The following is a 20,198-nucleotide window of genomic DNA, read 5'->3' as shown; positions in this document are numbered from 1 at the left end:
GCTATAAGCAAAATCAAGCGCTCCCAGGCGCCAGAGCCCAGCATACAGCGCTCACAGCGCTATGGGCAAAATAAAGCGCTCTCAAGCGCTAGGCAGTCAAAATAAAGCACATTCAGCGCTAGGGGCGAAGAATAGAGGCGCTTCTGGCACCACAAGCAAAATAGAGCTCCAGCAGGGTCTGGAGGCAGGCAGGGGGCAAGGCTGGGCCCAGAGCCAGCTCACTGGGTCTCCAGGCAGGGAGACAATCCAAGTGGCGGTCCTCCTGGCCCCAGCAACAGCAGCAGCCCCCTCAGCTAGGATCCAACAGCAGAACAAATTGTATGGGGACACAGCCCCTTCTTATACTGTAAATTCCTTTGTCTGTAGGTGCAGGGTGGGGGGAAACCAGTCGCAGCTGGTTTTGGAGCACCCTTGATGGCTCAACCACCTCTCTCATTCACTAGCAGGGCTAGGGTCATCAGTCACATCACAGGGGGTGGAGCCAGCATTGTGTGGGGAAAGTCCAGCCCCATCAGGAACCAGGTGCACTCCTCCCCAGCCATCAACATGCTAATCTCACACTCATCACCGGGAAGACCCATCCAGCCTTCCTGGAGCCAGGCTCACCAGCCAGCTCCAGCCAATCACACGCCAGGCATATTTTACATTAATATGCCAACTCCTAGAAGTGCCACTTCCGCACAAGACACACTCATGCCACATACATCATTGCGAAGCATTCATTCTCACGAGTTCGCACATACCAAATTCGAATCTGCACTCCCCACGCATCAGGAACTACCAGGGACACAGACATTCCCCATGCATTCCTATGGGAGAGCAGGCCAGCCTAGCTACATGCACGCACTTTACTCTGGGACACAGGGAAAAAGTGTGCAGAGACCAAAAATCATCAACACAGATCATATATTAAAAGCAAAAAGATTAGGGGTGAACCTGCCATAAGGGCCAAGTCCAACACAACCCCCTTCCAGCCAAAACGCAGGGCAGACCAATCACCACCGTGATGGGCTTCCCTGCTTGGGGCGATAAAACACGGACGCGGGCCCGCAACTGCAGGGACACCCTCCTGTTCTACGCCACGGGGAACCCCTGGGGTTCTTTCTAAAACTACTGTAGGGACTAACTGGGCTACCCCACTGGTACTCTCCAGCTGCCCTCGGCCAGGACCAGGCCCTAGGCCATCCAGGTGCCACTGGTTCCTGCCTACTCACAAAGTGGGGGGTAGTAACCCCTGGTACATAATAGCCATTCTCCACTCTTCCTGCCTGCAAGACAGGGCTAGACTGCCACTGGTTCTCCAGCCTAGGGTCTACAACCTTAGGTGGACCAGGAGTCTCAGGGAAGGCTCTCCTCCCCCTACCTCTTCTCCTAGGGTTCCTCCTCCTCCGGCGAGGGGTACCCTCAAAACACCATTCTCCCAACCTAGGGTTTAACCCCTCAGGTGGTACCGGGGTCAGAGGTGGGCTCTCCCACCCTCGGCACCCCCTTCCAGAGTCCTGCTCCCTCCTAACCGGGGCGGTACCTCTGGAGGAAGAACTGGTCAGGACACTGATTACAGTAGTCCCACCCTTCAGGTCAGGCGAATCCTGAACCTGGCCCTCCAACCTCCGGTCTAGAACCTTTGGTGGAACCAATGCCTGGCACTCCAGGACTTCTGGGGATTCACATACTATCCCCCAATCACTCCTTTCGCTGGACTCCTGTACCCTCCCTACTGGAGCGGTACTGCCAGACTCTAGAACCATAGAAGCTCCGCCTACAGATGCTCCAGGTCCTCTACACACTAGGAGATCTCCCTCAAGTGAACTAACAGGTAAGCTTAGGTCCCCATCCTGGTGTTCCCTTGAGAAACCATCCAGGCTCTGAGGCAGGGCTTCGGGCGTCTGGGGACTCTCGGTCTCACACTCACTCCCGCTACACTGAGACACGCAGTAAGCCCCTACACCCTCCTCACTATACTGGGACCTAGCTGGGCTACTCTCACCCTCCTCCACCACGCTGGGCTGGAGGACACCTGACCCACTATTGTTGGAATCACTCACCAGTGACTCTAAAGAACCTCTCGCACTTTCCCAGCAGTCTGCTTCCTCTGCCAGCTCATATGGCTCAGACAATCCACACCCTAACAGGTGTTGGCGCAATCCTTGATGAACAATACTGAGCAACTGCTCTTTGGCAATCATATCGAACAATAAGCCCCAATCACACTCTGTGGGACCCCGTAACCAATCGCATAGTGCTACACAACAGTCATCCTGAAAATCTTCCCAAGACTGGTGAGGTGGTTTCCTAAGGTTCCTGAATTTCAACCGACACTCCTCTTCTCGGGAAACAGGTACCATACTTGGGGAACTGGGAGTGGGACTTTCTACACTGAAATTTAAAAAGCTGCCACCACTGGACTCAACCCTCCCTGGGGAATCCAGAAATTTAAAACTGTGCTCAGGGGACAACCTACTCTCTAGGGTTATCCTCTCCCTGAACAAGGCCCTTTCAGCCTCTAGCTTGGCATGCTCTAACCTGAGCTGTTCCATCGCTAGCTGATGCTCCCTCTCTTCCTTCCAATCCAACCACTCCTCTGGGGACAGGACAAGGGATGGGGCGCTGCTACTGACACTGGACCCAGCAAGGGACTCCCTACCTATGGGGTCCTCACTATCTGCTGGTTCCCATTCACTGTCATCTTCATCAAATTCACATTCTTCAGGGCTCTCCACAGACTCACCACCCTCATGGCGTGCGGCCCGGGCCCTTTCCTCACTGTGCTCAAGATCCCTTTGATCCTTATACCATTGGACCAGGTGGTTCCTAAGTTTGTTCTGGGTATCTGACTCATCCACCCCTATGTCTCTCTCTCTACAGAACCTTTCCAATTCCTGCATACTGTACCAAACTAGATCACTGAGATCAAAAGCAGGCTCCATTTTGGCAGACGTTCTAGAGACAAGATCACACAGGGAACCTAGGGGTCTGAGCTTAACAGGAGTACACAATTAAAAAAAATATTCAGCAGGCTCCCTATCTATGGGAACTCACACTCCTCTGTCCAGTGTAACACACCACTCATTCACACACACCCTCCCCTCGGACTGGTAAGGCAGTTTCTACCACCCCTGATTTCTCAACCTGACCATAAGCGACACAGGTACCAAACTCTGGGAGCAGGGCGGGGAACAAGGTACTGGACACAATTACAAAATGACACCTTTCAGGAGAAGCAATACTGAAACGTCACCTAAAAAACAATAACCCCCAAAATGTGGTTATCTAAAAATGTAGAGTTTTGTAGTGCGGCCTGTCGCCACTGTGGTACAGCGCAAACGCAAGTCCAATCCGCACCGCTTGCCACCAATGTTAGACCCGGGACCCCGGCTGGCCAAGGCTCGCGCCAAGTCAGTCAGAGATCACCATGTCTAAGGTCAGGGCAAGGGAGTTACACACCAAGATAACCCCTGCTCACCCTCTAGGTAACGTGACGCGAGCAGCAAGGCTAATTTCAGAGGCGATGTGTAAAGCGTTTGCGCGCGCACCCAGCAACAACACCCAAGGCCCACCACAAAGGAAACTCCACACAAGGTTATATAAAAAATAGCCTTTGTATTATAGTAAAAACACATTAGATAACACACACACTTTACAATGTGCCAACAGGCACGGGCAGAATTTACAAGGGATTATGTACTGGACAGAGCCACATGGACCACTGTCAGGGGTAGGCACTTTTAGAATTAGCACTTGTAGGTATAACACTTAGCACATAAACATATAATGACTGTAGCACCAAAAATAGTAAATGTAGCACACACCCAGTAATCACTGGTAAAAGGTAAATACCTCCTACGCAACCCTGACCACTGTAGGAAAATTACGCAGGGAACTAGGACCTTAATATCAGGACCTATAGGAACATAAACAATCACCTAAGCAGGTCACATTTAGCAAAGGTAATAAAACATAAACAATCCTCTAAGCAGGTCACTTTTAGCAAAGGGGAAGGGACATAAACAATCACCTAAGCAGGTCACTTTTAGCAAAGGTAATACATAAACAATCCTCTAAGCAGGTCACTTTTAGCAAAGGGGAAAGGACATAAACAATCACCTAAGCAGGACACTTTTAGCAAAGGTAATACATAAACAATCCTCTGAGCAGGTCACTTTTAGCAAAGGGGAAGGGACATAAACAATCACCTAAGCAGGTCACTTTTAGCAAAGGTAATACATAAACACATTGCACATGAGGCATTAAAACACATTCAGAGGTGCAGGTAGAACAATTGTGCAGGAATCACATAAGCAAGTAAATCACAATGCGCAGGGTGCACATAGCACAACACTAGAACTGTCCCCCAGGCCAACTGGCCTCGCAAGGGCTGAAATGCCCTGAGTCCAAATGTCAGGGAGGCTGCGCAAGCAGCCAAGAACACAAACCTAAACGTAGCAACTGTCCACTAAGTGCTGGACAGATGTAAATCAATGATGGCCAACGTTGGAGCCTCGTGGGCTCAAGAACAATGGTGAGGGTAACACAGCGTGGGAGCCACGGGGCTCTAACCAACTGCCTGTGTCCCAAGAGCCTCTCAGGGCTCGCAAACAAATATGGCACTTAAGAGCCTCTGCGCTCGAAAATAATGGAATGCCCCCAGAGCCTCTCTGGGCTCTAAATACACCTGGGGCTGGAGCCTATCGGGACTCAAGAACAAGAACTGCCCCCTTCGAGCCTTCTGTGGGCTCGCAAAATCACTGTGGGCGTGGAGCCTCTCGGGGCTCGAAATACAACTGCGGGCATCGTTGGAGTCCTTCGTGGACTTGCAGAACTGGAATGGCACCTCAGAGCCTCTCTGGGCTCAACACACAATGCCCGGCACGTGGGAGTCCCTCCCGGGGGACTCGGAAGCACAGATGGTGCCTCGAGCCTCGCAGGCTCGTAAATTCAAATGCCCAAGGTTGTCGAAGTGGCCCGCTGCCAACCGGGGCCACTCTAAATGTAAAAGACCCTGTCCCCGCACTCACCGGGTCCTCGCTGGTGCTGCGGGGCAGGAACACTGCTGGCTCACCTCTCCGGCAGCGCGGGGCTCCTCTTCACTCGGGGAGCCTCGAGGACACGGCCGGCTGCTTCCTGCTTCTCCGGCCTCCTCCGATGACGAGGCGGGAGGCTCGGCCGGCTGGGCCAATCCCAGCGCGGCTCTCACAGCAGCTTCTCTCGGCGGTTCTTTGTCCGGGGCTGCGGCGGTGAACACGCGGGGCAATGCCGGGTGGGCACCGGCTTCTAATTAAAATATAAAGCAAGGTGGGCACTTGCTCGGGGGCATAAGAACGGCACCAGGTCCCTGGTAGGGTGGGCACCTGCCAGGAGACTCGAAAATCGGCAGAAAGCGGCGTGGGCAGCCGCGAAAGGAAAACAGAAGCGTTGCCAAGCGCTATAAGCAAAATCAAGCGCTCCCAGGCGCCAGAGCCCAGAATACAGCGCTCACAGCGCTATGGGCAAAATAAAGCGCTCTCAAGCGCTAGGCAGTCAAAATAAAGCGCATTCAGCGCTAGGGGCGAAGAATAGAAGCGCTTCTGGCACCACAAGCAAAATAGAGCTCCAGCAGGGTCTGGAGGCAGGCAGGGGGCAAGGCTGGGCCCAGAGCCAGCTCACTGGGTCTCCAGGCAGGGAGACAATCCAAGTGGCGGTCCTCCTGGCCCCAGCAACAGCAGCAGCCCCCTCAGCTAGGATCCAACAGCAGAACAAATTGTATGGGGACACAGTCCCTTCCTATACTGTAAATTCCTTTGTCTGTAGGTGCAGGGTGGGGGGAAACCAGTCGCAGCTGGTTTTGGAGCACCCTTGATGGCTCAACCACCTCTCTCATTCACTAGCAGGGCTAGGGTCATCAGTCGCACCACAGGGGGCGGAGCCAGCATTGTGTGGGGAAAGTCCAGCCCCATCAGGAACCAGGTGCACTCCTCCCCAGCCATCAACATGCTAATCTCACACTCACCACCGGGCAGACCCATCCAGCCTTCCTGAAGCCAGGCTCACCAGCCAGCTCCAGCCAATCACACGCCAGGCATATTTTACATTAATATGCCAACTCCTAGAAGTGGCACTTCCGCACAAGACACACTCATGCCACATACATCATTGCGAAGCATTCATTCGCACGAGTTCGCACATACCAAATTCGAGTCTGCACTCCCCACGCATCAGGAACTACCAGGGACACAGACATTCCCCATGCATTCCTATGGGAGAGCAGGCCAGCCTAGCTACATGCACGCACTTTACTCTGGGACACAGGGAAAAAGTGCGCAGAGACCAAAAATCATCAACACAGATCATATATTAAAAGCAAAAAGATTATGGGTGAACCTGCCATAAGGGCCAAGTCCAACAGGCCCAAAGTACATTCAAAAAGGCTAGGAGAGAAGTAGATGGCTCTTCCAGGGCCATCAGGACGTCATCTGCTTATAGACTGATGGTGTGTGTTTCTCCACCAAAAGGGATCCCTTTACTATTCAGATTGTCGCCAACTCTCGGGCCAGAGGCTCCATATAGTGCACAAACACTAGGGCAAGAGGGGACACCCCTGGCGGGTGCCTATGCAAATATGGAACATGGCTCATGTCTGTCCATTCATCCAAAAAGTTGCAACCAGAGGGCCATAGTTACTAAGGACCCATGAAGTAAAGCGTTCACCAAGCCCAAGGTGTTTAAGTGTGGCTAGCAGGTATGGCCAATGGACCCGATCGAACGCCTTCTCTGTGTCTATGGGGGAAACAACACTTACAACACAACTTTTACAATGTAATACCTTTACAACAAAACTTTTACACCGCAACATCCATTACAACGCATGCCATTACAACGCAACCATTACAACGCATGTCACTACAACGCATACCACTACAACGTATACATTTACAACGCAGTCATTACAACGCATACCATTACAACGCATACCTACACTATCCAACACTTACCCTACTGTTGCACCCCCTGGAGTTAGAATAGTAAATTGTACCCCTACACTATCCAATACTTACCCTACTGTTGCACCCCCTGGAGTTAGAATAGTAATTTTAACCCCTACACTATCCAACACTTACCCTACTGTTGCACCCCCTGGAGTTAGAATAGTTATTTTTACCCCTACACTATCCAATACTTACCATATATGCAATGTAATGGTATGCGTTGTAATGGTATGCGTTGTAAATGTAGTATGCGTTGTAGTGGAATGCGTTGTAAAGGTAGTTTCAAAGATTATGTTGTAATGGCATGCGTTGTAATGGAATGCGTTGTAATGGATGTTGCGGTGTAAAAAATGCGTTATAAAGGTATGCGTTGTAAAAGTATGTGTTGTAACGACATACATCCGTCTATGGCCAAGAGCATGTAGTCTCGGTTCAAGCATTGGGCCTTATCAATTAAATGTAGGATTTGTTTCATATTATCGCTGCATTGTCGCTGGGGCACAAAGCCTGCCTGATCAGGGGCAATGAGGCCTGGTAGAAGGGTTCCTAGGCAAGCTGCCAGGATGCCAGTGAATTGCTTGAGATCGGTGTTTAGAAGAGATATCGGCTGGTAAGACACGCAGTATTGTTTGTCTATACCTTTTTTGGGGATGATGACAATGGAAGATGCTAGTATAGAAGGCGGGGTCTTTAATATAATTAAACAGTCCGGTTAGGAGAGGAGCCATAGTCGTGCAAAAGATTTTGTGAAAAAGAGCTGGGCATCTGTCAGGGCCCAGCAGTTTAATACGCTTCTGCCTAGCAGTGATAGAGATAACCTTCTCAACCAAGATCAGGCGATCTAGATCGGATGCCTGTTACAGTGTTAATCTAGGCGTTATGGGTGCCTCAGAGATACAGAACCGAAATGTCTTCCAGTAGGTCCTGCCCTGTGTATAGCTCTTTAAAGAAGTTTTGAAAGGCAGAGGCAATTTGAGCATTGCCATCTGCATCGAATATAGCCTGGACTCTGGTGGCCTGTTGCTGCACCTGTAATCTATTGGCCAGGGGCATCCACGCTTGTCTCCACCAACATAAAAAGAGGGCTGAAGTTGAAGGGCAGCGTATTCCACTCTATCAAGATAAATACCTGACAGTTGTGTTAAAGCAGCCTCCAATTGACGCCAAACTCAGGGAGCGCCGGTACATTTATGAATACGCTTGAGAGGGATAAATGCTCTCTTTTGTCCCTGCGGATCTTATTGTCTGCTGTGGAAATCGCTATTAGTTTGCCTCTAACTACCTCTTTCAGGGTTTTCCACAGCGTAGATATACAGACTTCCGCATTGACATTGATTTCAAGGAAATTTGCCAAGGCTTTGTTAATTTGCTTAATGACCGCTATGAACGGGGTTCTATTTCTGAACCTGTGACCATAGATTGGATAACAGATGTGCCTAGGAAGTGATCTATTTGGACTTATGTTTTATGTGCATGAGAATAAAAATGAGTAGTTGCGTGAATATGGGTGCAGAGTATACCAAATGTGACCAAATCCCATTACTTCTAGCCAGAGCGCACCCTCCCAAGAGAGGACCCTGGTTTGACCATGGCGCTGGACAGATCTGTCTCGGTCATTATTAAAAAAATAGGTTTAGATCCTCTCTAAAGAGAACTAAACTATCCTGTGTAGCCATCACATCAGCCACTGCATGGCGTAAAAAGTGTTCCTGACCTTCATTCGGAGTGTCGATAGTCCCCAGGGCAAAAGTGTAAGTGCCCAGGGAGACTGAGTAAACCAGTAATCTACACCTGTTTCACCCTGGTTGGAGTCCTGAATCGCTACTTCTGCAGTTGTAGAGGAACTGGAGGAAAAGAATTGGTGTGGAAAGACTCGAGTGAATTCAATACCAGTCACTGGCAAGCAGGTGGGTTTCTTGGAGAAGGCAGATGTAGGCTCCCGAGTGTTCGATATAGTAGAGTACGGCCCAGCACATATTAAGATAATTGAGACCCTTCACATTGAGGGAGGTAAGAAGCTGTAGGTTATGTTGCATAATGCTGGTTTAAATAGTGTGGAAAAACAAGACAGGGACACCTTGAGGTAGTGCTGTGAGACCACCTTCTCGCCCCAGAATAAACAAACGAATTGGGAACAGAGTGAACAACCAAGTAAACATTGGTCAAAACAGTCAATATCCAGGGTTAAAGACTCAACTGGAAAAAGATATTGGGGAGTGTGTAGTGACCTAAAGCCCCCGTCCCCCTGCCAGAACTACCCACCTTAAGTGAAAAACAGAAGGTTCACAGCCAGGTTCATAGAACATCTGCACCAGTAGAGTCTCTGGTGAACATCTTCAGAATCGCTTGCTGTTCTCTAGCCATAGTGGCCGGGTAGGACGAAGTGCCGAGGATGGTGCTCCCATGCTACTACATTGTCGGCATCTGGGGCCCCCGCTCACACTTGTTAATCTGGGATAAATCAGATGGGATGTCATTGATGCCCAGCAGCTGACAGGCCTCCTCAAGGGATCAAAGTTGATGTTGTTTGCCATCCAGACAGAAGATGAGCCGGAAAGGGTACCTTCATGAGTATGATATAATTGCATTTCTAAGGTGAACAGTGATAGGGCAAAATTCTTTGTACTTCTGGAGGGCAGACGTGGCCAAACACATGATAAAGCATTGGCTTTGTACTTTGAAAACGTATTGGGCGTCTGTCTCTAGCTGCTTATAGTGTTGCCAGATTAGGATAGATCGCGAACAATTGGAAAACATTTTTCCCGGTTGTACAGTAAAATATTGGTTTGTGCGGGTTGCCAAATCTTGGGCTATTTTAAAAATTACTTTGTGCTATATTTAGCATATTGGGCTTGTATTTGTTATAACCAATAGGCCTGCACTGGCAGTGAGCTCAAAGCTGTCCTATACAACATATAAAAGTATAAAATTAACTTTATGAATGGGCTATTGTTAACTGTCATGGCGGAAATGTTGGCTCACAGTTGAGTGCATGTAATAGTCTAGTTTCTGTTAAAGGAGAAAGTGCAATGAACGGAGGACCACTTGAAAATTAATGTGATTGGCTCAAATCCTGCATGAAGAATTACATTTACAATTCCTGAATATTGATGCACTTTATTTGCGAGTTTGCACAGCTCTGTAATATATTGGCCATATAGAGCATGGTGACTGTAGAAATTTCATAAGAAACTGTCTCACACATTTTCTTTAAATAAATGGCACCTTAGGATATTTTGCACGTATTCAGTGTTTTATCGTATGCTTCTTTTATAATGGATTGTGACATATAAAATTGTTTCAAGAATGCAACAATGTGATAACAGGTATCAAATGTTTTGAATGGGCAATTGTCAATTGTCGTGGCGGCCATGTTGGGTCACAGTTAATTGTTTACAGCAGTCTAGTTTCAGTTAAAGGAGGAATTTCAATCAATCAATCAATCAATCAGGGATTTGTAAGCGCCCATCTCACCCATGAGAATCTCAAGGTGCTGAGGGAGGGGAGGTTTGCAGATCCGTTCAGCCGAAAAGCCAGGTCTTGAGAGTCTTCCTGAAGGTGTTCAGGGAGGGGGCGGGTCTGATTTCTACCGGTAGCTCGTTCCAGGTCTTGGCTGCGATGTGGGGGAACGGTCTTCCGCCTGCTCTGGCCCTGTGGTATTTTGGTCCATGGTTGTGTAGACATTTGTAGGCGTGGGTGAGGATTTTGAAGGTGACTCTCTTCTCTATGGGGAGCCAGTGGAGTCTCTGCAGTTGTTGGCTCATGTGTTCATGCTGGGGGATGCCTAGGATGAGTCTGGCCGCGGTGTTCTATATTGTTTGGAGTTTGTGGAGTAGGGACTTGTTGATGCCGGCGTAGAGAGCATTTCTGTAGTCCAGTCTGCTGGTGATGAGTGCGTGGGTCTTCCTTGACTCAGGGGGATCTATTTGAAGGTCTTGCGAAGGGTGCAGAGGGTGTTGAAGCAGGTGAAGGAGATGGAGTTTATCTGTCAGGTCATGGTGAGGGAGGAGTTGAGTATGATGCCAAGGTTCCGGGCGAGGTCCATAGGAATGGGGTGTTGCCGAGAGCAGTGGGCCACCTAGTGTTATCCCATGCAGAGGGGGTGGGTCCGAGGACGAGGACTTCTGTCTTCTCCGAGGTGAGCTTCCGACAGCTGCTGCTCATCCAGCATGCAACGTCCTTCATTCTTTCCTGAAGCTGAGTCTGGTGGTGTTGGGTTGCTTCGTGAGGGAGAGGATGAGCTGGGTGTTGTCAGCATAGGATACTATGCTGAGTCCATGCTGTCTGACGATGGTGGCAAGGGGGGCCACGTAGATGTTGAAGAGTGTGGGGCTGAACGATGATATTTGGGGTACTCCGCAGTTGATCTCTGTGGGTCCAGAGAGGAAAGGCGGGAGTCTGATTCTTTGGGTTTGGCCTGTGAGGAAAGAGTGGATCCAGTCGAGGGCAGTTCCCTGGATGCCAACACTATAGAAATGCTCCCTCATGACCTTTATATAATTTCCTATTATTCAAAACGGAATTCAAAACATGGGCTCTCTAAACAACCAAAATTCAAAGACATATACAGCTTACTTTTTAACTTTCTTGATCATCATTATTTTCAACTTTATCAAAAATACATATTTCTATTATCCACAACACTCTAAAGTACAATATTGTTTTTTACATTACAATGTGTTCACTCCCAGGTAGAGAACTAACACAAACATACCCCTCACTCCTACATAGACATCTCTTATACTACATACATATCCCATTCACAACTAAATACATCTGCTCAAGTTAACACGTTTGGTTGATTTCAATCTCTATGACCCTATACATGTCTACTGCTTGTAGTAGGATTTTAAAAGGACTTGGTCAACGCGTTTCAGTGGCACTTTGAATGAGTATATCCTATGGCTGAATGCAAGCGATAACAACTTAAATTTTACAGCTAGTGCCCATCATGTTGAATTTCTGGACATCCTGATCTCAGGGTCTAATAACATCCTGGAGGTCAGCTTGTTCAGAAAACCCACGGCAAAAAATACCTTACAGTATCAAAGTTACCATCCCACTATTCAGAAGGACTCAATCCTGTTTGGTGAGTTCTTACGGGTGAGGAGAAATTGTACCAACATGTCTGATTTTCATAGACATGGGGATGCTCTAAGAAAAAGATTGTTAGCCAGGTGATACCCCAATAGATTGGTTCGACATGCGTACAAAAGGGCTAAGTATTACAACTGTGATGCCCTTTTGGAGGGAACAAATCGTGCCTCTAAGAAGCAGGTAGTTTGTGTGATTAATCATTCTCCTTTTAATTTCAAGGTATAAAACATTATCCAGAAGAATTGGAAAATTCTGAATATCAACAACGACGGAATCCAGTTAGAACAACTACTGGTGACCTATCGTAGAAATCGTAACTTGCGCGACATCCTGGTACACACCAGACCTAGCGCACCGTGCAACATGCGTCAGACTACCATAACGGGTCTCCCAATTGTGATGGGTAACCACATATGTGGATCCTGTCATGCTTGTGATTCCGCTATGGTTACGGACTCCATTGTATATCAAGGAGTGAACGTGAAGCTGAAGGATCGCATGAATTGTAGGAGTCAGAATATTATTTATATGCTGACCTGTCCGTGCAATTTAGCCTATATCGGTGAGACGTCACGTGAATTTAGAGTAAGGTATAGCGAGCATAAAATTCAATTTGTTCCCAACGAAAGGGATCAAAAAATGGTAAGGGTGAATATGAAACTACTTTCTTCTTTGGCAGGACAATTCATACATTCTCAAAATATGGGCAAGCAGTTTCAGATTTCTTCCTCCATAAACTTCCTGTTTATCTCAACTTACCTCCTATCCAGATCAGAACCATTTGGAGAAGTATCTGAATGTGCGAGTCCAGACGGGAGTCCCCTTTCCTGTATTATAAGAGACAAAGAAGTTTGTTTAACATGTTAATCATAACGTTGTGGAATAGATTTCTTTTTCAAGACAAAAGTGGATATGTCTCTTCTATGGCAATGGCACTGGTTGGTTGCCAAATTCAAAGGAATCCTGATATGAGCATGATCATGGTGGCTGAGAAAGCTACGTACATTCACAGAGTATGCCCCAAGAAATGGGAGAAAGTGTGGGGTAAATGGAATACCTATAGGGGCATATAAGTACCCCATCCCCCCCTGTAATAGACCAGGGGCCTTATTTATGAAAAGTGACGCATCGCTGCGTGAAAACAGCGATGCGTCACTTTTCACTGCGCACTTCTTGCGACACCAATGATGCGTCATATGTAATGTATGACGCATCATGTCGCAAGGAGTTACAGATACGTCAGTATTTTTGACGCATCTGTAAGCGCAAAAGTGACGCATTGCTGGAGTGTGTCACAAAAGTGACGCAACTCCTGCAATGCGTCCTTTCACATAGGGAAAGCCCCATGTGAAAGGGCTTGCGTCAGTCTTACGCCTGCTGTGAGGCAGGCGCAAGATTTTGACGCAACAGCGTCCTAAAAGTGACGCAGTGAAATCTCATAGAATTCACTGCGTCACTATTATGAGGCTTTTTGCGGGGGAACGCCCCCTTTGCATACATTATACCTGACGCAGGTATAATGTGGCGCAGGGGTTTAAAAAGTGACGCATCTACCTAGATGCGTCACTTTTTAAATATGGCGCAACAAGGCGCATGTTTTACGCCGCCGATGCGTCACAAAAAGTGACGCATCCGCAGCGCAAAACTGACGCAAGGCCTCATAAATGAGGCCCCAGGACTCAAAAGATGAGGTATAAAAAAATCACAATTAAGTATAAAAGTATATCACTGTGCACAATGCCGATCAATGAGAGACTGCCAATGTAATATCTTTTCAATGAGAAATGTAATTGCAGATCTTGTTATATGTATAGTAAAAAATGTTTTCCAGTAAACCTACCGAACCACAACCTCCGCCCTCCCCTACTCAACAGCCAGCATTACCTTGTTTCAACGTCTGTTTTATAGTCACCATCATATTCCACTAGTGTTTAGTGGATTTTATGGCAAGGCACAGAAGCCAACATTATGCACAACCTCCTTACAACAACAACAACAAAAGAAAGAATTTAGAGCATCTCATCATTTTGAGAACCATTAAAAACACAGAACAGGGTGCCATCTTTTGTTATAGCTGCTCACAAGATAAGTGTTGGAAAATTGTCCTTTCTGCGCAGTCACTCTGGATTTTTTTGGCTTTTTGCTGATTCCTATTGTTTCCTGCTACAGAACACTTTACCCCTGCTAACCAGCGGAAAAGTGCTAGTGCTCCCCCTTTCAACATGGTAAAATTGGTATGCTCATGATTGGCACATTTCATTTACTCATATGTCCCTAGTATATCATAACAAGTGTACCCAGAGGCTGTAAATAAAATGATACCCATGGACCGCAGCACACATTGTGCCATCCACTGCAGCGGCACAGTAAAGCACATTAAAGCATGTCTCCAGGCCTACCATTGCAGCCTAGGTGTGCAGTTTGAAAAATGCAAATTTTACTGCTTTAGACAGGTCTACCCTTTCAAATATTAATAAGTCACATCAAAGTAAGCCTTATGCCCACAAGGCAGAGAGCATTGTATATAAAAGCAGGACATTTAAAACGTTTATGTCTTTAAAATGACTAGTTCCTCAAAGCTATTTTCATTGTAGCATAGTTGGCTGTTCTATATTTAAGCACTGGGATGCTGTATTAAATACTAATACTGTATCTCGGGAATGGAACTAGCTAGAAAAAGAATTAAAAAACTAATGTAATAGTTAGTTTTAGAAAGTTACCCTTGCCTTACCTAAAGTCCTGGGAAGCTATAACCGCATTTTGCTCTCCCTCTTTTGCTGCCAGTAATGAGCATTTCGATAGGCGGGAATGAGGTGCGAAGTTGCTCATAGACTAGAAAAAAAAGGCCTTGGGTGTGGTGGGGTTTTGTTGTGCCCTTGACTGAATGCCTGTTAGCTGGGAACAAGGACTTGATTAACTTCAAAGAAGTTTACCTATTCACAAGCAGATTTCAAAAACACCCAGGACTGCACTCTTCTTTTGTCCCACCAGCCAGCACGGCATCCATTACAGTGAGCCTCTTGTTGACATCACAGTGTCAGATCCTGCTGAAGTGTTAAGACCTGCTTGACAGGTTTGCTGGCGGTTTTAATGTGACACTTGGGGTGCACTTCATAGAGCCCTGCTCTGTTAGCTGACATTTGGACATAGCCCTTCTTTTACCCCCCTAGCAAGACCGACAGGTTTCGGGTCATATGTGACCCTTCCTCAGGGGTCTGTGTACAGAAAAAAAGGAAATTTGAGCTAGCCTCATCAAAATGTAAACTGATACATTAATCCATTAATCCACCCTGATTAAGGGTCACATACGACCCGAAATGCATAGAGTAAATGTGGAACAATAAAGTTTTTTGTAAAGCAAAGAATACCATGAAACTGAAAAAGTAACAAACGGAACTATGAAATAAATAAGATTCTTTGAAACACAACAAAGAGTGAATTGAATTCATTGAAAAGAAGACAAATGTGAAAAGACCAACAGGTCTAAGTATACATGTGCACACAACCACCAAGGGTGGAATTCTCCCACCCTCTCTAGAGAGTATGCTAAGAGTACCGGAGTACAGCCCCACACACACACCCATCCTCAGCCCATGTTTAGTGTGGCTGAAGACGTTGGCCATCCTGATAATGTGCAAAGTGGGCAGGGTTAGTTAGGGTGGTCCCATGGGCCATTCCTAGCCACTAGCTTGTGCCTGGCATAAATATGGCATCTCGAGGCACGCACTTCAGAACACTCCTGGACCTTTGGATGATCTGAAGAGGACTGAACCTGAAGCTTGATAACTGAGTTGAGCCTAGAAGACTGGACCTGCTCTCCCTCCTGTACCCAGGACAAAGAAAACAAGTGGACTCTAAGAACCTCATTTACAACTTTTGACACACTTAGGCGCAGCAAGCCTTCCTGCTGTGCTACTGTGTGTCAAAGTAAAAGGTCAGGAATCACCTTATCTACAAGATACAGCACATTCTGTTTTCCTCCCCTGTGCCAACACACAAGCAGCAGTCTTGTGCCAACATAGACACCATTGTTTCATTTTGCAAGGGGGCCTTCGCTGAGGGGATGATTGTTTTTGTGCAGGAAGGCATACTTTCCTACAGAAAAAGAATAATTAAGGGCATTTTTCTCTTTCTATGTATGCTGCAGAATGCAGCATGCATATAAACAGGGAAAAACCAGGGGAAATAAAAGTATTTCTCCTCGTTGCGCCTCCTTATGCCTCCCCTGTGGAGGCGTAGGATTCTGACACATTCCCAGGTTTACAAAATGTTGTAACTCTGGGGATGCGTCACGTTCCATGGATGTTTAGTGGGAACACCCACCGCAACACCCATGGAACACCCTTTTCATGCAGAGTTATGTGTGAATGGGAAACATTTACAAGGCCATGAAATGTCACACATGGTGACTTTACCTTGCCTTGTAAATCTGGGGTAGCCCATTGAGCTGCCAGTGTGTCAATAAAAGTGACACACATGCAGCACAATGGGCTTGTAAATTAGGCTAAAGGTCACAAGACTGACCTCCTGTTAAACCTACAGGGACACAACAAACTACCAAAGGCCTTTTCCTGCAATTTTGTCCACCTGACCAGTAGCAACGGGGCTTAGACCGGACCTTCCTGTTGGCCTCTGTCTGCCACTATCTGCCTCTCTAAGTGTCTCTCCCTGAGGTCCTAATGGGGTTAATAAGTGTACTCCTGTGGTGGATTGTGACTTATAAGACTAAAGTCAGAAGGTAAAATCTTTGATCAAGAGTATTTGACCTGAGCTCCATCGTGATCAGCATCATAAAGCACCTAGTCCTGTTCTGCCACAACTATTTTGCTTCGGTGCAGGCAGTGGCTACGCATCCAGTTTGGAGATGATGCACTGGTTCTGAACAATGTATTGGACTCAATTTGTTGATTTTTCTTCTTGCTGCACCAGAACTCACTTCACTGGATGTGGCACCACTTGGCAGAATAGGGCTATCAGGAGAGCTGCCCAGGTGCTGGCTGATGAAATCTTTGATGGCCTTGAGATTCCCAACAGGAGGCAAGCTCAACTCAAGCCCTTGAAGAACCTTAAAAAGCAGGATGTAGAAAGTAAAGTCCAGTCCTTTCACTCTTTAGTGCTATATGCACTCATATGTATTGGTATAATTTGACTGCCAGTATTTTAATTGACTCTATGTGCTTAAACTTACTCTATCTTGAGTGTGTGACATCATTTTTTGTGCACTTGCATTTTGACTTATGATTTCAGTTTGTGACTCTTTATAGCTTCAGAATAGGAGCGTTAGCACAGAGCAAAACAGCCTTACCTGGAACAGAACATGTGGGATGTGCATTTGAAAGCATAAGAGAGAGACATCTGTAGAATGTGCTTCTCTGTCTCGGAGTGTAGTGCCATAGGCAGTGGTGCACATATTTGCATTGTGTTGGACATTGGGAAATTAAGTTTTACCTATTGACTTTAACATGCACTAACTCCATATTGAATTTCGACTCTGTCTCGCTTGAGTTCCGCAACACAAGCAGGCCCTAGGTTACTCACGGTTATTCAGGTCATTTACGTGCAGAATTGTTTCTCCTCTTTGAGAGTGTTTTCTGTACTTCTGCAGAGGTTGTCGAACTTTAATAAGATAAGAGGCTGGAACATGAAGTGTGGGAGCGCAAGGAGAACGCGCTAGGAATCTGTTGCCTTGGAATGCTTGCAGGGCCTGGCCTGAACCAGCAAGTTTCCTTGATGTCGAGGGTGTCTTTTTTGCAGCTTCTCGTGTATTGAGAATATTTTAAAAACTGTTGTTACTTGGCTCGAAAACCGGGTTCTCTCCTGAGAGGTGGACGTATCTGCTCAATGCTGCATCGCCCAGCTTGAGGAGTCCCTTGACACCAGGGACTGTAATTTGGGTTCCTTCAGACTTGTTTGGGCTAAGATGAAGATATATATTTATGTTTATACAGTAATTTTCCTATACATTTATTATTTGCTTGTGTTCTATATATGTTCTATTTCTTTGAATAACACTTGTGAATGTTTTATCAATGCATTTGATTATTTTGTAAGTGTTTCATTATTATTTACTTATATTTATATATGCTGCTGGCAATTTAGCGGGATGCTCCGTTCCTGTGGTGCTGAGTCCAAACTGCTAGGGTTGGGAGCCCCCTTTCATGGAGAAATGGTGATAGATGTTAATTTTGGGGGCATGACCTGCTCACCTCTGTTGAAGATAGAGGATTTCACAGAGAAATGATTATATATATATATATATATATATATATATATATATATATATATATATATATATATATATATATATATATATATATATATATATTCCAAGGATAATCCGGCTGCAAGGCAGGCTCAGCTCGTCCTGAAAACACGGACACGGACCCAAGTTTTGTGCAAGGTGGTTTATTCGGTGTTAGTGCTCCCAGCCATCATGACGCGTTTCGCGCTGCACAGAGCGCTTGATCACATGACACAGGTAAGTTTTTGGCATTGGTTTAAATACATTGCTGACGTTACAGGTATTGGCCTACAGTTTACATAAACATAGAAGAAATCCTGGTTTGTGAACTACAAAATCTTTTTCTTTTATCAATTCATTTTGAATACCAAAGATGCTATGTATGTAAGTTTGGCCACTAAAAATAAATGCAAACCTGTGTACTAGTATAAAAACATGCAATGCCTGATTTCTGTGAAGGTGAGAAAAAGTAAATAAAGGTGAATAAAATAAATAAATTCATTATTGTTAAATCTCAGTGCGGCTTGAATCCTGATGTTTGTACTAAATCAACAGACTTAGAATATAGCAGCATGTTTTCCTTAAATCCCTGGGTGTATTTATGGGTGGATCAGTATGGAGCCCCATACGCTTGAAATGTCCAATAGTTACAGGTCCCAAAGGGATGGAGATAAAGTGCAAACGGGCATAAGAGTTAATCACCTAAGGAGCCACTTGTATTGGGAAAGGATGTAGTGCCATTGAAATACCATAGTGGTAAAAGACTGGCCACAATTTATGTGCAAAACAACGCATATCATATATGGATCTAGAAATTCATATCTATAAAAGAATTTCAATCTGTACATTGTCAACCATCAACAGCAAAATATACACAAGCAAATCAATTAATTATTACACCTATAAAAACCTTAAATGGTATATAAAGGCTAAAATTGATTTATACTTTAAGTATATCTAAAGTATATGTAAAATGACCATCACAGTAAATTTCATTGCTAAAAGATGGCATTACAAAACAGATTAAAAAAGTCTTCATCAGAATAAATATGTATCTAAAATCCATAAAATATGCTAATTGATAGTGCAAATGAAGTAAATCCTATGCCATTAGTGCTTCAGGTTTACCAACTATAAACATGTGTAAAGATCTTCGGTAATGTTAAGACCTGAAGGGTGCTTAGTATTAAGCGCAAGTATATAATGAGTCTCAAGGTGGCGAAGTTTGGCCTCTCGGTTGCCACCTCGTCTACTTGCTGGTACGCAGTCTATTGCATAGTACCTAAGTTTGTTGCTCTTAGAGTCATGCTTGGCTTTAAAACGTCTCGCGACATGATAGGTGTTGTCTTGATTGTCAATTGCTCTTAGATGTTGAAGGATTCTTTTATGTACGGGATGCTTGGTACTCCCGACATAGAGCAGTTCACAGGGACATATCAAGACATAGACGGCGTATTCGGTTTTACAAGTTAACACCTTGTCTATTTTGTGTTCCCTCCTGTCAAATGGCGAGAGGTATCAGGATTTGTTGACTGCTTGTTGGCAAGCCTTGCATACCTTACAATTAAAAAAGCCTGTATGTGTTTGATACCATACTGTTGACTCTAAGACTTCTGGGCTGGTTTTTACTAGCTCGTCCCTCATAGACTGCCCCCTGCTGTAAGTAATAGAAGGTCTTTTTGGGAGATCACTCCCTATCACTGGGTCACTAAGGACTAGTGACCAATTCTTGCTGATGATAGATTGGATTTGTTTAAATTGTGTGCTGTACTGCACAATTATCCTGAATATATATATATGTGTGTGTGTATGTGTTTCCATCATTTGCCGTTCTACGAAGCCGCACTCCAGTAATCAATCTTTTTCGAAAAAGACTGGAGTTTATTCAGTTGCTTTAG

General features: G+C 45.8%; 1 protein-coding gene across 4 annotated transcripts in view; it reads right to left on the bottom strand.

Moving 5' to 3' along the window:
• The window catches only part of SLC4A5 (solute carrier family 4 member 5), a 611,906-nt gene that overhangs the window by 15,287 nt on the left and 576,421 nt on the right, over positions 1-20,198 (bottom strand). For all 4 annotated transcript variants that reach the window (XM_086943571.1, XM_086943570.1, XM_086943572.1 and 1 more), the window contains one exon: positions 12,819-12,886. In XM_086943571.1, the coding sequence (XP_086799697.1) occupies positions 12,819-12,886 (68 nt within the window). The remainder of the gene's footprint in view (positions 1-12,818; positions 12,887-20,198) is intronic.

The sequence above is a fragment of the Lissotriton vulgaris genome, chromosome 11 (genome assembly GCF_964263255.1).
Source record: "Lissotriton vulgaris chromosome 11, aLisVul1.2, whole genome shotgun sequence".
In the NCBI taxonomy this organism is placed as follows: Eukaryota; Metazoa; Chordata; class Amphibia; order Caudata; family Salamandridae; genus Lissotriton; species Lissotriton vulgaris.
This window is presented reverse-complemented; position numbering and strand designations above follow the sequence as displayed.